The sequence below is a fragment of the Brachyistius frenatus genome, unplaced genomic scaffold (genome assembly GCF_029030835.1).
Source record: "Brachyistius frenatus isolate BFR_SWC_R1_liver_20210118 unplaced genomic scaffold, ASM2903083v1 Contig_2, whole genome shotgun sequence".
Lineage (NCBI taxonomy): Eukaryota > Metazoa > Chordata > Actinopteri > Embiotocidae > Brachyistius > Brachyistius frenatus.
The window spans coordinates 8,283,673-8,301,777 of record NW_027210601.1 but is presented as its reverse complement, the minus strand read 5'-3'; the positions used below and the strand labels follow the sequence as shown (position 1 = coordinate 8,301,777).

Here is an 18,105-nt window from a genome sequence, read left to right as displayed (position 1 = left end):
TTCTTCTGGTCAACAAAAAATTGTTAGTCGTAAGAATAAAAAACAAACATGAAAGGTTTCTATGTTTACTCACTCTTTTTGAATGTATTTTCTTTGATAATGTTAGACACGGCTATACAGCTCTGCTCTGGCAATATGTCGCCAGCATCGTTTCATCGTGGCTATTTTCATAACATAACACCAACATAGACGAGGAGGTTTTTTGTTGTTGTTGTTCTTTTCTTTTTAAACAAAATGAACTGAAGCAAATCACATCAACCACTTATTTCAGAGTCAAGGAGGACGCCAGAGAATCCATTACAAGCCGCATTCATAGGCCAAATGACTCTCATAGAGAGCTTGTAAACAAGTTCATGATGCAGACCATTTCCCTCTGAATCTATTTGCAACATTGGGGCTTATAGGTTGCAGCAGTGACCTTCACACTGTTTCTCCAGGGGCATCAATTTTTAAATCCAATTTCTGGTGGCCCAAAGCATAATTTTGGTCTACAAGGCTATTGTCTCATGTCTAGGCAAATTCAAGTCCATTATTAACCCTCACCTTTGATAGGCTTAGAAACAAATTACAAAACTCTTTTGGGAAAGCTCCTCGTTATTTGTGGGACGAAACAAAGAGGAGAATAGAGGCAAAATGAGAGGATGGTGTGAGAGGTGTCATGGTGTTTTAAGGAGGCAGTGTCAGGTCACGCAGAAGAGGACAAGAGAGGCAAAGAGACAGGAGACTGGAGAGGAATGGGTAGGAAAGAGGAGCTGAAAAGGGCAATTGGGGTGACAAGAGGAGCCAGGAGAGAAGAAGTGAAGATGAAAGGTAGGAAGGTGAGGTAGGGAGGAGACAAAAACAGAGGTGCAGAATCAGGGACAAGGAGAGGGCGAGATGAGAGTTGACAGGAGAAGAGAGGTGGAAAGGAGACTAAGAGGAATGGAGGGTGAGACATAGGAATGAGAAAGCCATCAGGGGGACTCATGGGGGAGGAAAGAGGTTGTAGATAGAAAGAGACAGAGACACTGAGAGGGGTTGAGAAAGGCAGAGAAGGACAGATTGAGAGGAACATGCACAAAGAAACGTTGTGTGACAGGTGCCACTTGTACATGAAGCTAAAAGTGATCACGAGAATACTGTAATTAAAGTCACGTAAAAAACGAGTCACGAAGTCACTGTTTCTTTAACTTAGGTCGTATAGAGAGTATACAAATGTGTTGAGAACTGTGAAATCAGCAGCATTATTGGGAGATTGGTCAAAGACGTAAACACCATACGCTGACTAAATCTGTCCGTCTGAGCTTTTTCTGTTTGTGCAGCTTGCCCAGTATATCTGGTGTTAATTTGTAGAGCTACTGTCTTTTTCATTGCTGGCTTCAATGTCTCAAATCTGGAAGAAGAAAAAACCCCATAGGCGCTGCCAAGGACACAGGCATTTGCATTTTAAAAGGACGACTTGTGAATTGACTAGTTGACTATAGGAGAAAAAAAGCACATGACAATTAATTTAGTCAACAAACTATGCAAGATTGCATTAAGATGAGTATATCAAGATGAATCTTCATCAGCTAAGCTTAATCAAATTACTCTTAGAATCAAAGTAAAGTCTATAATTAGATTAGTGTATGATAATTAGATTATAGTGTTTATGCAAACAAAGTCACGTTATACACATTCCTGCAGGATACAAAACTGAAAATAGGTCATTTCCTCTTTGAGGCATCTTCAACTTTTGCACTTCATTATACTGAATACCATGACAGAGCTAAACCTTGATTGTTTTATATTCATTTGATGTTTGTATTTTTTAGCTGTCATCCAAACTATTGCTTGTGGCTTGCTTCCAGAACACATTTCTCTGGGGGAAAAAAGTGGCAAATTGTCTCCTGACTACTTCTTTATTTTAATGTTTTGGTGAAGGTCTAAAATGTGAAATATGCACTAAATAGAGTCGGCTGTGTTGGCTTTTCTTTTATGTATCTGTCTTCAGTAAACTAACAGAGAGACATATTTTTCTCTTAAATCACAGCTTACTTTTTTTTGTATTATAAAGCACAACTCTATCAACTCCAAAGAGTAGGAAATGTAGTCAAAATGTAGAACATATTCCTCGACATTAATTACAGTGAAATGCATGCCGTTACTGCAGGGACAGTGTTTTGACAGGGCACTGTTATTAGGCAGGGAATTTGATATTTACCATTCCCACAGCAAATAACCTTTCCAGATGTTGCTAAGCCAAACCCAAGAGACCAGGCCAGAAGTTGAGGTCCACTGGAGCACGATGTGTATTTGAGCCAGGTCACAGCAAATTAATTCTACCTTCATAAATACGTTGTCAGTCATTCTCCGTACTGAAGGCAGTCTGTGTGCATGAGCAAGTATTCCTGTCTTTGCTTGGTTGTTTCTTTTTGGTTATTTGTGTATGTGTTTGGAAAGTGACATGTATTGAATAGTAAGCCACTGGCAGTGGTAGCTTCAGTGCTGAAATTATAATATAATGTAATATAATAATAATAACATGACCTCCTTCACCTGCTCTGTCCCACTTCTCTCCTCCAACTCTGTCTCTGCTCTGATTACTATGCTCTCCTGCAGGCTACGCGCGCACACACACACACACACACACACACACACACACACACACACACACACACACACACACACACACACACACACACACACACACACACACACACACACACACACACACACACACACACACCTTGGTTCGTTATATTTGAGAGGACATTTATTGACATAATGCATTCTCTTGCCCCTTTCCCTAACTTTAACCATCAATACTAAGTACCCTAAACATAAACAAAACTTAATTATAACCTTAACCCTCAAACAGCCCTTTGAAGGTGTGTAAGAGAATAAGGACTGGACAAAATGCCCTCACTTTCCCAAGAAGTCCTCCTTTCAATGGTCTAAAACTCAAACTGGTGCTCACAAAGATAGGTGTACACACACACACACACACACACACACACACACACACACACACACACACACACACACACACACACACACACACACACACACACACACACACACACACACACATGCATAGACACACACATGGGGTTTGGCAAGAGGCACGAAGATTGCAGTGGCTTCTGATAAAAGACTGAGCTAAAAGAAAGCAGCGAACAGACAAAATGATGGAGCATAAACTCTGCACAGAGCTTTATCACCCATTTCTTCTGTTTTTGTCAGGTGTGTCATTCTCTAACACGTCCAGCCGAGGGCTGAATATCTAAGACAAACAGAGGAAAAAAATAGAACAAAATTATTATAGCTAGAAACTCATTTTAAAGCACACATCTACTTAAGAAGTATAGTCAGTTCCCCTTAACATAAATCTCAGTTATTAAGGACAAATGTTTTTGTTGTGTCGTTAATTGAGGTCAGTCTTTGGATTAGATCTACTCTGACAGGCAACTAGACATAGTTACTTTTAAATCTTGACATTTTGCTTGGTTTGACAATTTTGTGGTATAGCAACCAATACCAATCAATTAAGTCCAATACATTATACCTTACCTCAGTGTTTGGATGGGACTCTGTTTTAAACCACATCACCAGACAGAAGAAGCTACCTAGATTTGCAGTCTACTTACTCTGCCGTCACAGGCATAAAGTACCCAACAGATGGTGTAAAATATTTTACACAATGTTCTTTCATCTAAAATTAACAAATCTTAGCTGTTTCTGCCAAGAAAGCTGTTATTGTTTTGTTAAGATTTTATTTATTTAGCACTAAAATGGTTATCAACTCTTTAAAGGGTTTTTGTCAGAGCTTGATTTTGTTTTATCACCACACCAACTGTGTTTTTTTTTTAAGAACGTCACAGTCAGTGCTTTGGGACATTTGCGTAGTTTTAAGCAGTACTCAAATATTTGCTGGTTTATGCTGACATTGCCAAAATTTTATGAACCTGAACATTACCTTATATTTGGACATTTAGCTCCCACTTTAATTCCAAAACCATGGGCATCAATCTGCTCCGATATCACAGCCTCTGCTCCTCTGGGAAGACCTCCCACAAGATTTTGGAACCTGGCTGCGAGGACGTGCTCCTACACAGCTACAAAAGCATTAGGGAAGTCGGGCACTGATAATGGGTGATGAAGTCTGGGTCTACGTTAGCCTTCCACTTTATCCAGTGTTTGATGGGGTTGAGGTCAAGGCTTAGTGTAGTCCAGTCAGCTCCTTCAGACCAAAGTCAGAAAGCCCAGTGCTGACCTAAGGGTCTTCCCCTAATTTGGGACACAAACCCTTCGCTTCCTTGTATGCCGCTGCATTAAAAATGCCCTTATTTGGAGCTAAGGGGCCAAAACCAAATGATGAAAACCGTCCACGGAAGCGTACGATACATTAATTTCGATGCACTCAAAGTTATTATTCTACTTGTTAATATACGTTGTCAGAGTGCTTATTTCGCAGTTTGGTCTACAACCACCCACTCGTGTTTTATTTCAGCCCTCTGTTGTCAACGTGAACGAGCCAGTTTAAAAACACCTTGTTGCTCCATGAAGAGGCGAGCAAAGAGGAGGAGAGAAATTCAGATGAGATAAAGAGAAGGGAGGGAGAGACAGAGCAGGGTTCTGTTGTGAACACTGATTACTCTCTGCCCACTTGAGATTGATGGAGAGTGACACGGCAGGCATGCTCACGCAAGTACGAACATGCAAATACACACAAAAACAACACACACAAATGCATGAATACACAATATGCCATATATAAACAATAGTGTGCACGGACATAAAGACACACACCGAAGACTTCTCTGTCTCTCTATACTGATTGATGAGGACTCCACCAAGACTACATTCCGCCCAACGCTCCTGCAGTGTGAGAGTGCATTTCTGTGTGTGCGTGCATGAGTGTGCATTTTCCCTCGCACTCCCTCTCTCTGAATACTCGTGTGTGTTTGCGAGTGTATGTGTATGGCAGTTCCCACCTGTCTTAATTAGAGGAGGCTATTAAGACAGATTGCCTGATTAAGTAGCATTCCCCTTCTGTCTAATGAATAACCACATGCATGCACACACGAGCATACGCACATACATGAATAGACACAAGTTAGTATCGGTTAGTGTCTCTCACATTACCACTAATATACGAAATTTGCATATGTGTGGAGAGCCATCCATTAGATAACAGGATGAAACTGTTCATGTTCACTGTCACAAGCCAGATATCAAACTACAGTCTCCAGAGTGTCCTCCGCTACAGCATGGCTATATTCAAATGCAGTGTTTGTTCCAATCATTGTTTTGGGAGGGCGGGCCGCCCGGCCAACGGTATCTCCCGCCCCGCCTGAACAAAACAAAAAATGAACGTACTCATAGAACTGAAGTTGCGTCCAGCATCCACTATATTTATTTACTTAGTTCCTGTACATCCGTTTCATTTCGGTGTAAGAGCACATCAACCACTTATCAAGCACCACTCAGTGACGAACCCCCCCCCCCCAAACACTGAAATGTATCATGACCTCTAGTGGTTGTAGTAATTATGGCGGGATCAATAGAGGAAGTCAGGTTACATTGTAGAAAGAGTGACAAAGAAATCTGCGTAGGGAGGCAGTCACAGGTGATTGGATGGACTTTCACCCAGGAGACCAGAGTTTGTGTGCCCTGTGAAAACAAAAGTTATTGTTGACTTGTTTTAATTTATGCACTTAAGTTAACATCATTACATTGCTATTTAACTTAAGTTATGTCACATACGTAGTATAACTTAAGTAACTGATGTATTTGTTTTTACCCAAACGATGATGTTTTCTGAAACCTAACCAAGGCGTTTTGACAATATTTTTTGACAACATTTACAACATGTTTATTACCATTACCATGACAAATGAAGGTTAAATTTGCCTGTTACAGGTACCCACTAATGTCATATATGCGTTTTGGCAAATGAGATACAGTGTTCTGCCGTTTAGGTAAGAGGACGTGTTGCTCCTATTGAGGGCGCAGAAAACGATCGTATATGTCGTTTAAGTATGAGAACATGTTGCAGCATCATGTGTTGATCTATCTTTGCTGTGCAAAGTCACTTATGAGATCAAAACCACATTCAGCAGATCATCCACAGTGCACAGCATAACAGCACAGAAACATCACACCTCAGTTGGGACAATTGCATTTTGCTCCAGACGCGCTGGAATAAATCTTACAATTAAAGGTTCTTTTCATTTGAAATACATTTTTATGCAGCAGTTGGGAGTCAAAGCAACAACAGGTTTTGGGAGCTCTTTATACACAGTAACAGCACACATCAGCAGACTTGATTAAACCTTCAATAAGCCGATTGCTTACAACATACATCTATTCTAAAGCAGTTATTGCTGAGCTATTCAAAGCTGCTGGATGCGCGAGCTCTTACCACAATCTTCAGATTGAACTTTGTGTATCAACAACACAAGTGGCAAAACAGGGTGACTGAAATTGTATGTTTGAGCTGAGACTGAAGTTAACACGGTCTGAAAACTTGACTTCAGTGTTGCATTACGGTCTTTGATATTATATTTGAAAAAACGGCTTAAAGACTCAATGCTTCTAAATTATCTAGGAAATGATGCTCCATCAACTAAAAACAATGGCGCTGCATTTGCAACACACACACACACACACAATTTTTATATTGTTTTTGTTCAGTCTGTAAACATATTCAATAGGTGTGAAAATAAAGGTCTGAAGAATGAGGACCAAAAGTGTATAGCTCTTCATTTGATTATGCTATCATGTTTCCTTTCATGTGTTCAACATGGCAGAAAAGGACTTTAAAAAAAAAAAATATTTAAATGTTATTAATGTTTTATTAATGCATACCTTCACTAAATAGTAATTCTGCTTTTTGTGTTTTGTGATTACATTCTGCTTAAATGTGAAGATGAATAATTAACAAGCTAACAAACGAAGCAATGTGCATTTATTAGCCTCGGTGTGTCTTCCTCTCTCCCCGCCCCACTTCCAATGCTCTCTCTCTCTCTCTCCGTGTCTCACTGCCTTACCTCCATCGATCTTTGCCTCTTTCCGCCCCATGCTTCTTTATTTCCACCCTCGCCCTCTCTGTCATTCCCATACTGCCAGTGGAAGAGCTGGTCTGTGTTTCTGTAGAGGAAGAGAGGCACAGAGGATGGATGGGAGGATGGGAGACAGAGAGATGGAGAGAGGGAGAGATGCTCTTTTGGTCTAGTGTATTTAATCAATTATGTTCTCTCGCTTCCTTTGGCAACTCTCCACTTGATATTCTCTCTTTTGCACACACACACACACACACACACACACACACACACACACACACACACACACACACACACACACACACACACACACACACACACACACACACACACACACACACACACACACACACACACACACACATAAATGGTGACACACACACACACACACACACATACACACACACACACACACACACACACACACACACACACACACACACACACACACACACACACACACACACAGACTGCCTTCATCACCGTATTTATTTCTTCCCATTTTACCTACAGTATTTGTAGCTGAACATGAAACACAGGAGGATTTCATCATTTTTCGATATAATTAATGGCAAGATGGATGCCTTTCAGAAAACAATAGTCATTATGCAACCTCACAGCATATTTACAACCATTGTTGGTGGTTGATTGCCGAGAGGCTCCTATGAAGTTCCAAGCACCAATTATAAAACATTTTTTTCCTGAAAGGAGCTACTGCATTGGGATCTACTGTGCCTATTAGAAAAGTCTCAACCCGGTATCATGTCAAAGCTTGAAATACTTTGCCTTGGCATGAAATACTAAGTGGTTAAGTCACAGACTGGATTTCAAAGTGGACATAGCTTCTCCGTGTGATAAATGAGGTCAATGTGCAATAACACTGAAGGCCACTAGGGGTTGTCTCCAAGAAGGCTCTGGCTCCATAGACTTCATTCAACTTCTTTCATATAATACAAAGTCAATAATTATTTTTCCACGAGTCATTATGGTTTTAATTTGCTAAAGTCACTCCTTCGTATTTGTTTTCTGGTTGCCGATCTGAAAAAAAAAAATCCTGTCGTTCATTAGATATTAGGCATTAAAAAGCGGTAAGTTTGAGAGTGTGTCTGTTTGATTGAGATGCCTGTGGTGCAGGCAGGTTTCCTGTAGCAAGATGGTGACGGCCAAAATACTAAACTCGAGGTTTTACAGAAGCAGTTAGCAAACCAATGGGTGACATCACTGTTGATTGTCGCTTGGGTTAGATTTAGGAAAAATAAAATGTGGTTCGGTTTAGAAGAACAAAACCAGTGTGTTGTTGTTACCGAGTGAAATATCACCAGAGCAAGTAAATAGTTCTGGTTACCAATTTACTTTATGTCATCGTAGAGAGCTTCTCTTTAGGAAAAACATTGCAAAAATTCTTCAATTGGGGTCTTGTTCACAATAATATACCCAGTTGACTATCAACAGCTCTTGTTTAAACTTATTTAGTTTCTTTATGTCTGTCATTTCATGCAAACAAACTATCCTACGAGCTTTGTTGATGGTCTATGATATTTTCACAAAACCTACTGATTTACCACATTTCTACTTTCAGACGTTTGAAAATGATAGTAGCCCTCAGTAGCAAGCCTGGTTTCACCCAGTGTGTTTCACACATCTGTCACTGTCAAATCACAGAGTAGGACACCCGCTCAGACCACTGTATTTAAAAAAAAAAAGAAGATCATTGAAGCCCATCTGAAGATGATCTATAATATCTCAGGGCTGCTTTGAAGGGCTTTTAGCAGATATCTTGGGAGAACATTTAACAGTCACAGACAGAAGCCATCAGCATAGATGAATGGTTTAATAATGGATTACAAATTGTCCACACGGGGCTTCTCCGCTGATTTCTTTTTCTACTTTTTTGGGAAGTATCAGGTTTTCTGCTAAAAGCTTCTGTTTAGGCTTTAATTATACATGTTAGTAACTGGTTAGTACCCATGGTTGTTTTTAATTTTACATTCATGCGATGAAGTAGCAGCGCTGCATCTCCAAAGTACTTGTTGAAACAAAGAGTGTGAGAAAGACTTGCTTCCAGCCGCTGTGGGGTTACAGATTGCTGACCTTTTCAGTTGTTAGCTTGTTTCTCTAACTTTCAACCTACTGCTGCAGGAGAGATTTTTCTAATTATACCTTCATCTTACAGCTTTGAGTTGTTAAGTGCTTCCTGAGCATGTGGTTAAATATTTAAATGTCATGCACATGGACTCTCTAGACTTGGGGATTTAACTCCTGTTTTAATATTGGAACACATTGAATATGCACACAATGCACTCTGGGTAATGATGTCACTGCAGGAAGTAAAAGAAGTGCTGTAAACACGAATGGTAGGTATTTGACAGAAAGAGAGAGTGCACATGTACAGAGACTAAGAAGAGAGCTGAAGAAATGAGGCGCAGCAGGGAAGAGGTAAATAACGCAAAGTGGGGAATTGGGCAAACGTTTGTAAAAGAGAAAGACGGAGGCAGGAAGCTTGACTTAAAAACATAATTTTGCCACCAAAGGAAACGCTCTTGCAGTGTTTCTTTACTTCTCACCCTGCATTACTTTAAAGGATAGGAGCTATTTATGGTCTCGTTATGCTCAAATTATGGTTCTCCAAAGAGACATGGAAATGTCTTTGCAGACATACGCAGAGAAGGCTGTCATGGGTAACCATGTTGCACATCCCCGAGGCTCAGAGGAAAGCTGACATGCACATCTACCAACTCTCAACAACTCGTCATGTGGACATGGACCTACACGTCAAGCGCTCAATCAGGATGCATGTTCAAAATATACGTGAAAACGGATATAAATGCAATTGCAATATAAGAAACCGTATAAAAGAAACCATAAAATATACATACCCAAGGGATGCCCATACATACTTGGGTGCGTGCACCCCAGAGAACTTTAATTCCAACCTTAGATATGGTACACAAAGTATAAATAAAGTATACAAAGATGATGGATTTATAGAGACTAAAGAAGTCTGTAGTGACACCTGTTGGCCAAACATGGTGAAAAGTGCTGTGTAAAAGTTTAAGGCATCAAAAGGATTGTTTCAAAAATATTGTTTTAGCTTTTATTTCTGAGCTCACTTCATACAATTGGCAGTAAAAGATCGACATTAATATTGGCCGTGACCACACATCTTAAATTTGTCACAGTTCGTCTGTGGCTTCAGCTGCATCTGTCTCTTCATGTAGTTCCAGCTGCATGTATATTTGGGGCCTTTGTCATGCTGCAAACAAATTTGGGGCCAATCAGATGCCTCCTTGGTGGTCCTGAATGATGAATAAGATATACACTACATAAAACCTTTGCATTGCACTGCACATTGTATGAGGGGCTGGTAAAATAGTGTGATCATTGATATTTGTACATCTGGCAGAACCTGTCTCTGTTAGTCTGAGTTGAGCATCGTGCTCAGAGTTCTTTCCAAGGAAAGGTTAATCTATTTTGGGTACTTGTGGGTCCCCTGAAAGCTGGTATTTGGTATCTTGCTTCTATGCCTGACTGCTGTTGTAATTATTATCAAATATGCATCATAACCTTTTAACGTTTTTGGACAACAGACAAACAGATATCTATAATTTACCACACAAAATATCACTTCAAGCAACTTTTAAAAAAAAAATGACATTAGATTCATTAATTGTCACACACAACACTGGGTTATTTTCTTTAAATGGTAATCAACACTTGGACAATCTGTTGTTTGGCCATATTAGTGACCCTTCAGCCCTTTAATTCCATCTTAATATCAAAAACATGCCTGGACACTTTTAACTTTTCCAGTCCAATCCATAAATGTATCTAAAATTGTCATCCATACAATAATACATGGAGTACATATTCATTTTTACTTTTCTATGTCAGTCTTTGGTTTGACTTTTCATATATTCCACAAAGCTGTTGTCCAGACTCGTACTGATAGATACATGAGTTCATGTATTGACTTTTGAAGTTCCAAAGGTCTTGTTTAAATCTCGGGATTGAATTTACTGTCCAGTCCAGCTAGTGGACTAATTTGGCATTGATTTACCATTAGTGTAGTCAGTTTATTCTTTCTGAAAATGATCTACAAGGTTGAGGCTGCATTGTTGTTGATACATTAAGCCAAATGGTTCACCAAAAGACACTGAGCGAGTAAATGTACTCTCTCTTGAAGTGCAGACAACAAAACTGACTTCAATCAAATGAAATAACCAATAAACAGTATAATTGTGTTATCCTATTATCCCCAGAGTGCATGAAAAAAAACGTAACTTACTAATAGCCTTTTCTTTATGTATGTTGTTCACACCGACATGCACACCTGTGTTATTGCATTGTGGGAGCATCGTTGTATGTAAATCAGGCAGATGTGAAACAACTGTGTGTGTGTGTGTGTGTGTGTGTGTGTGTGTGTGTGTGTGTGTGTGTGTGTGTGTGTGTGTGTGTGTGTGTGTGTGTGTGTGTGTGTGTGTGTGTGTGTGTGTGTGTGTGTGTGTGTGTGTGACTGAGTGTGACTAATAGCAGACATCAGAGATTCCTACTGATCTAGGGCACAAGGTGACCCTCTCTCTGTTCACTCACACACACACACACACAAAACACACAAACACACAAACACACAAACTGACACGGCTTCTAAAACACCTGCTCAGCATTCTCGTGCTCCACTTTACACCACTGTTATTAGAGGGGTGCTGGATAGTAGTGCATACACTTGTGTGTCCAATGTGTGTGTGCTGTTATTAATGGACTGCGAAGGTTTATAGAAGAGGACAAGGGGAACATGAGAGGGCAGTCCACTTCACTCTTAACATCATTTATGTGTGTGTGTGTGTGTGTGTGTGTGTGTGTGTGTGTGTGTGTGTGTGTGTGTGCATACCCGTGTCTAAAATGTAACAGCCAAGGTGATATGACTAAAAATATCTCCATGAAAATGTAATGGGTAAAAAAATGGCACCTGTTGGTTGACACTACACGATGAAAGCAGCGTACATCAAAGGAGCGATGTATAGAAGGGTTTTTTTTTGCCAGCAGAGATTGTATTTGAGCTTCAGATATTTGAAGTCATGCAGGAACAAGGGTGTTTTATTCTCAAAGTGTCAATTGAAAAGCAGTCACTTTTTATAATGCTGCCAGCAGTGACCTAACACTCTTCACTTTGCCAACCACAAGAGCCTTGTTCATCTTCTCAGCCAATTAAGGGATCTTATCCTCACCACTTGATGAAAGTGTTGCAAATTGGGTCCTATCTGAAAGTGCTGCGCCTCGGTACAGCTTGCTTAAATGCCAAAAGCTAATATTGTTAAAAGTGCAACAGAGAAGTCTGACATTTATGTGGTTTCGTATATTTGGACATACCAGTCTATCAGGCAGAATGTAGGTAAATAATAGTAGAAGAAATATTAGAAACAGTAGTATTGAATGTTCAGATCATGTGGAGCAGTAAAACACCAACTACTAACTACTAAGGAACTGAGTTTGAGAACAGAGTTGCTGAGTTAAATCCCAGAACCTCCTGGGAAATCTTGGATTGATCAATGCATAAGAAATACCATTTCCTACTTTATTAAGAGCAAGTGAGATACCCCTGATCATCTGCGTAATTCCCAGTTACTCCAAAGGAGCAGCAGAAACTGAGCGGTTCTACCGGCCGCTGAAGTCTTGACCCTGCATGTAATTCAGTCTGTGCCATTACAGCCACTTTGTTCTCACTTTAGTCAGGACAGCAGCGCACAAAAGACACACAGCGAGATGTTTTATGAGCACTCTCTCTTTTTCACACACACACACACACACACACACACACACACACACACACACACACACACACACACACACACACACACACACACACACACACACACACACACACACACACACACATAGACTTCTTTTACCCAACAACTACATGGTTTTATGTGTTTTCCCTCTGAGACACGTATTCTTTGCATGTACTGTTCTGCAACTTGTGTGTGTGTGTGTGTGTGTGTGTGTGTGTGTGTGTGTGTGTGTGTGTGTGTGTGTGTGTGTGTGTGTGTGTGTGTGTGTGTGTGTGTGTGTGTGTGTGTGTGTGTGTGTGTGTGTGTGTGTACTCCTATCTTTAAAAGAGTCAATTCAAATTTAAGGCATTCAGAGAGAGGCAAGACAAAGCCATGCTGCCTGTTATAGGATGAGGTGAAGAAAAGGGGAAAGCCTTAGGTTCTGTAAGTGTGTGTGTGTGTGTGTGTGTGTGTGTGTGTGTGTGTGTGTGTGTGTGTGTGTGTGTGTGTGTGTGTGTGTGTGTGTGTGTGTGTGTGTGTGTGTTCAATTTCATAAAACATGTTCTCTCTATCTTTCTCTTAGGTTGTCAGGCAGTAATGTACCCTCCCCAATCGTTAGCAACAAGAACTGGCTCCGACTGCATTTTGTAACTGATGGCAACCACCGTTACCGAGGTTTCAGCGCACATTATCAAGGTAAGATGGGTAAAATGTGATTACCTCCACAGAGATGATTGTTTAATTGGACACACACGTTCAGTAAATGTATATTTTTCTCATCTCTGATAAACAGCTTCTACGTGTGCTGTAAATACATGTCTCTGTTTGTAAATGACAGCTATTTTCATGTTTCTGATTCACCTTTTTCTCATCAACCCTCCCTCTCACTGCACTTGTTGACTCCGATCGTTTTGTCTCTCTCTACTACATTTTCTCTCACTTTCTGCATCCCTCTGTCTCTCTTTCGCTCTCCTCTGTCCAGCTCACTCTCTTTTAGTCTTTATTTTTCTCATGTCCTTAGGCACACATTTCTTTGACACAAACCTTAACGGGGGGGAAACATTTGGAGATTCATTTGGCAGCGTCCACGTCTCCAAACAGCGATAATGAGAGCAGAATGTGTGAAACAACGGCTCAGGAAGGCCGAAACAGATTTTATTCACATTTTACTTGTTTCTCTTGTTTTAGTCCCAGATAATCTCTTGTTTCTTTATTGGCCCTGTTTTTCAAATATGTAGTTCATGGTGGATGAAGTTTGTTCAGCATCACAAGATACACAGGTTTTGTATCTTATACCTGGAGCTACAAAGTTTGATCAAAATACACTATCAATGGGTTTAAAGTTTTGGTATCAAATTGATCATTGTCCACCAATCAGCTCCACCTTTATCAAAATATTGAGAAAATGTTACGTGTATTTATTGTTCTCAAGTTGAACTATTGTTAATTCAAGAAGTCATGGAAACAGTCAAAGCGTGGCTTCGTTCATGAGTCATTGCCCTGGTCTGAGTAGGCAGGTGGCACAAGTATAAATCTCGGTGATGCTTGACACTAAAATTGCACTGTGCCACTTGATTCTTACTGTCAGACTCCGAACTGTGTCTTGCGTCTCAGTTCAGCAAGTTTGCACCAAAGATTCCAAGTAAGTTAAAATAAGGTGGGCATCTATCCAAAATGCCAACTGTCAGGAACAGCATCTGAAGCATGTTCTGTCCTGAAAACCAGCCACCGCTTGTCAACATGTTTGTTATGTCATGTTGTGAAAATGCACAAAAAAAGTCTGAAATGACACACTCGTACGCACTCAGTGACGAAATGTTTCACAGATCTAATATCTTTGTTCCTGCCCTCCTCCCGTCCTTCTCTTTCTTTCATCATGTTTCTGTACAAAACAGTGTATTTTTCAGACACACTGATAAACAGTATAGTTTCTTTCAGCAGTAATCACGGTCATTTGCTCATTTTTGTTGGCAGCTTCTGAACGTCTTTGAACTGTTATGTGTCTTTCTTCAGATGGACAAGTAATGGTCTCCCTGTGTAGGTTTCCTGACATGAAAATTTAGTATCTGAAAAACTTTCCTTTGAAGTAGAAATGAGCAAGTGTGTAGATTGACAAGAACCAATATCCATGTAGAAATTGTTTCATAGCTTGTACTAAAAAGTTTTCTAGCCCTTAAACTAGAGTTATAAGAATTACAGTAGATGGATTTTCAGTATATCCGTGCATACATGAATTCATTTGACTATTTTTGTTTTACAACTGATTCATTCCAGCTGTTAATGACATTTAGTGCTCATAAAAATTACCGACATTGAATACTTAAATGTAAAAAGAAAAGTTTTCTGTATGACCTCATGAATTCTTTACTGTATTGGTCACGTGTGACTCTTGGCAGTTAAGGCAAATTAAAGTAATTGAAACGTCCATTAATTCAGTGGTAATTTCATATTAACTCGGCATAATTTTCCAATCTGTGGGCATGCCACGCTTATTAAACTGCATATAACCCCAGATGACACCTCACTGGAAATGTTGCTTGTGTTGTGATTTTTAAAGAATGACCACTGTGGGAGGACGTCAGTGTAGGACAGGGTTTTCCTCTTCTGTATCTCCAATTACACAGATGTTCCCTACATACCGACTGCAGTTGATGCAGCGTGGCTAAACTTGTTTCAAAAGTGTCAAATAAAACGTTCTTTATTTTATACGATGTTACAAAGAAAATCCAGTGTTTCTCCCGTTCGATCAGGACCACCTGCCCCTGCTGAAAGAAACACATCTCGGGCAAAACCTAGTACATGGCTGGACCCTGTGGACATTTTTTGCAGGGCTTTTATTTTGAAGAGACGTGTAATTCAGTCGAACTGCGGTCTTACTTTGATCTCTTGCACTCCCGTTTTACAGCTCTGACCCTGCTTTTGCGCTCCAGCCAAAATTATTGTATTTATCTTATTTAACCGAATTTATGAGCACCCATTTCTTTCCAGCTTAGTGTGAGAGTCTCTGCTGTGTTCCTGTCCTCTCATCTCTGTGTTTCACTCAAGGCAGAGCTCAACCTTTGCTGCACTGACACGGTGTGGAGCAGAAACAGGTGAAGGGAGCGAGGGGAGATTGTCCATTCGTTAATCGAGCACGTTGATACCGCCGTTCTCTCTGACAAATTAAAGACAAAATGGATTTTAAAAAAAAGGCTGAAATTGATCACCAAATATACTTGGGAGGTCGTCAATATACCTGGGCGGCTTGCCCGAGTACGTCTATGTGTGGGAAGCACTGCACATTTTTCAAACCTACTCAGAACCGGGTCGTGGGCGACTGGTAGCTATAGGTTGGAGACCCATCATGACTCGGAATACAACCTTATTGAATGTCTGGTATTTCTCCACTGTCAACTATCTGATGAAGATAAAATACTAAAAACAACCACGCAGATAGATCTGAAATTAATCTAGACCAGATACTGAAGACAATTTGTAAAGATATCTTCATGAACCTTGTTATTCCTCCCTCTTCCTCCTTTCATCTCTCTTCTATTCTCGTTCTCTCCACATCTCTCCTTCAGACATACCACTTGGGTGATTGACTGAATAAGCTGACCCCTCCCGTTGAGATTCATTTTTAAGTGGTTTAATTGATCTTAATTACCTTAAAAGGTTAATCAACATGTTAATGAGGGGTGTCAGTGTGATACGTTAGTTAATTAATTTGTGGAGTTTTTAACAAGCTTGTGATTGATTGGCTACTTCCTGTCAGCTGTCAGTCATCTCCAACACTCTATCGGTCCTAAAACAGAAGCAGTAGGGCAAGTTAGGTGGCTGAAAAAGTTAATTGATGTAAAATAGCACATTGCTTAAAAAAAAATCTTGCAAATTAACATTTTCGGATAATTCTAAAACTATGTCACTCGAGAGGAATATAGTTTAATTTAGCCTCTATGGATTCCAATAAACCAGCAAAAATTGATGCATTACATGAATTTAGTTATCTACTCTGTATATTAAAATTGCTTCACAATAAGTTGGGAAATACATGTCAGCGGTGACTGTCAGTATGAAGTGAGGTCCAATCAATATTCTGACTGCAACATTGTCATTGCCACAACTGACACTGCAAAATGATTGATGATCTCCAATTGTGGAACCACTTACACAATATTTATTTCCATTATTGGAATCATTAACCTTCGAGGGTAACAGTATTTTGCATTCTGTTTTTGTTCTATTCTACTGTATTTATTATGCTCCACCCTCTTCAGATTTATTCTTTAATTATCATTCTTCGGGTGTTCATCAGCTACACTTTATTATTAACAGTTCTACTTAATGATATTCCTCTTTTTTTTTTCTAACTTATCTTTAATTCCTCCCTGAAAACCATATGCTGTTCTAGTCTATTAAATTCTACTTTTCTCCATGATAATACGTTATGATGGTGAAGCCCTTAGGTAGGGTTACTTTAGTTTTATGGAAAACACTGAATGAAAACAATTCCATATTTGTCCCTGAGACACTAAATGAACAAATCTGCTTTGGCAGGGTTAGTTTAGTTTATAAGACACTATGAGACCTCAGAGGGACACGTTTGGCTCTCGCCTCTGCCAGCTAGCCGGACAGACTGTTTTCCTTCTGTGTGCGTTTAGTTGAGCGTGTGTGTGTATAAGGTCAGCCACTCAGCTCACAAAAACCTCCTCCTTCTGCTGCTGCCCAAATTATGAAGTCCTGAATTAATAATAATCTCCTCGTGATTTATATCCAAGTTTGCAGAAACAGGGCATAAAGGTTAGGGAGGCAGCAAAAATAAAGAACATTACAAAGGGACAACAGGGGAAAAGAGAGAGGTGAGGTGGAAAAACAGTGAGGGGATCCAGAGAAGTTAATAACAGAGAGTCAGAAAAAGAGAGCGAGCCATACAGATATGGTGTTTTAAGGGAACAAGTCGTTGGGCATCGTAGTTTGGCTAAATATTTAAGTCTTAAAATTAGGAATTTTGTATGTCCTGCTGTCATAAATGGCTGTTGTTGACCACTTCAGAGAGAGACCGTGTGTGTGTGTGTGTGTGTGTGTGTGTGTGTGTGTGTGTGTGTGTGTGTGTGTGTGTGTGTGTGTGTGTGTGTGTGTGTGTGTGTGTGTGTGTGTGTGTGTGTGTGTGTGTTGACAGCTCATGGTTCTTGGACACAGGAAAAAGTCTGTCATGAATTAATGTGTTGAGGAATACAAATCCTGCAGCTCCACTGCATGGCTAAACCAAATGTATCACGTTAATTGTCCATTTTACTGCTTAGTGGATGCTTCAAGTGATTCACAATGGAAAG

The 18,105-nt window shown here is 40.0% G+C and overlaps 1 protein-coding gene across 4 annotated transcripts in view; it reads left to right on the top strand.

Moving 5' to 3' along the window:
• The window catches only part of LOC138620668 (CUB and sushi domain-containing protein 3-like), a 336,291-nt gene that overhangs the window by 183,630 nt on the left and 134,556 nt on the right, over positions 1–18,105 (top strand). For all 4 annotated transcript variants that reach the window (XM_069698113.1, XM_069698112.1, XM_069698111.1 and 1 more), the window contains one exon: positions 13,377–13,489. In XM_069698113.1, the coding sequence (XP_069554214.1) occupies positions 13,377–13,489 (113 nt within the window). The remainder of the gene's footprint in view (positions 1–13,376; positions 13,490–18,105) is intronic.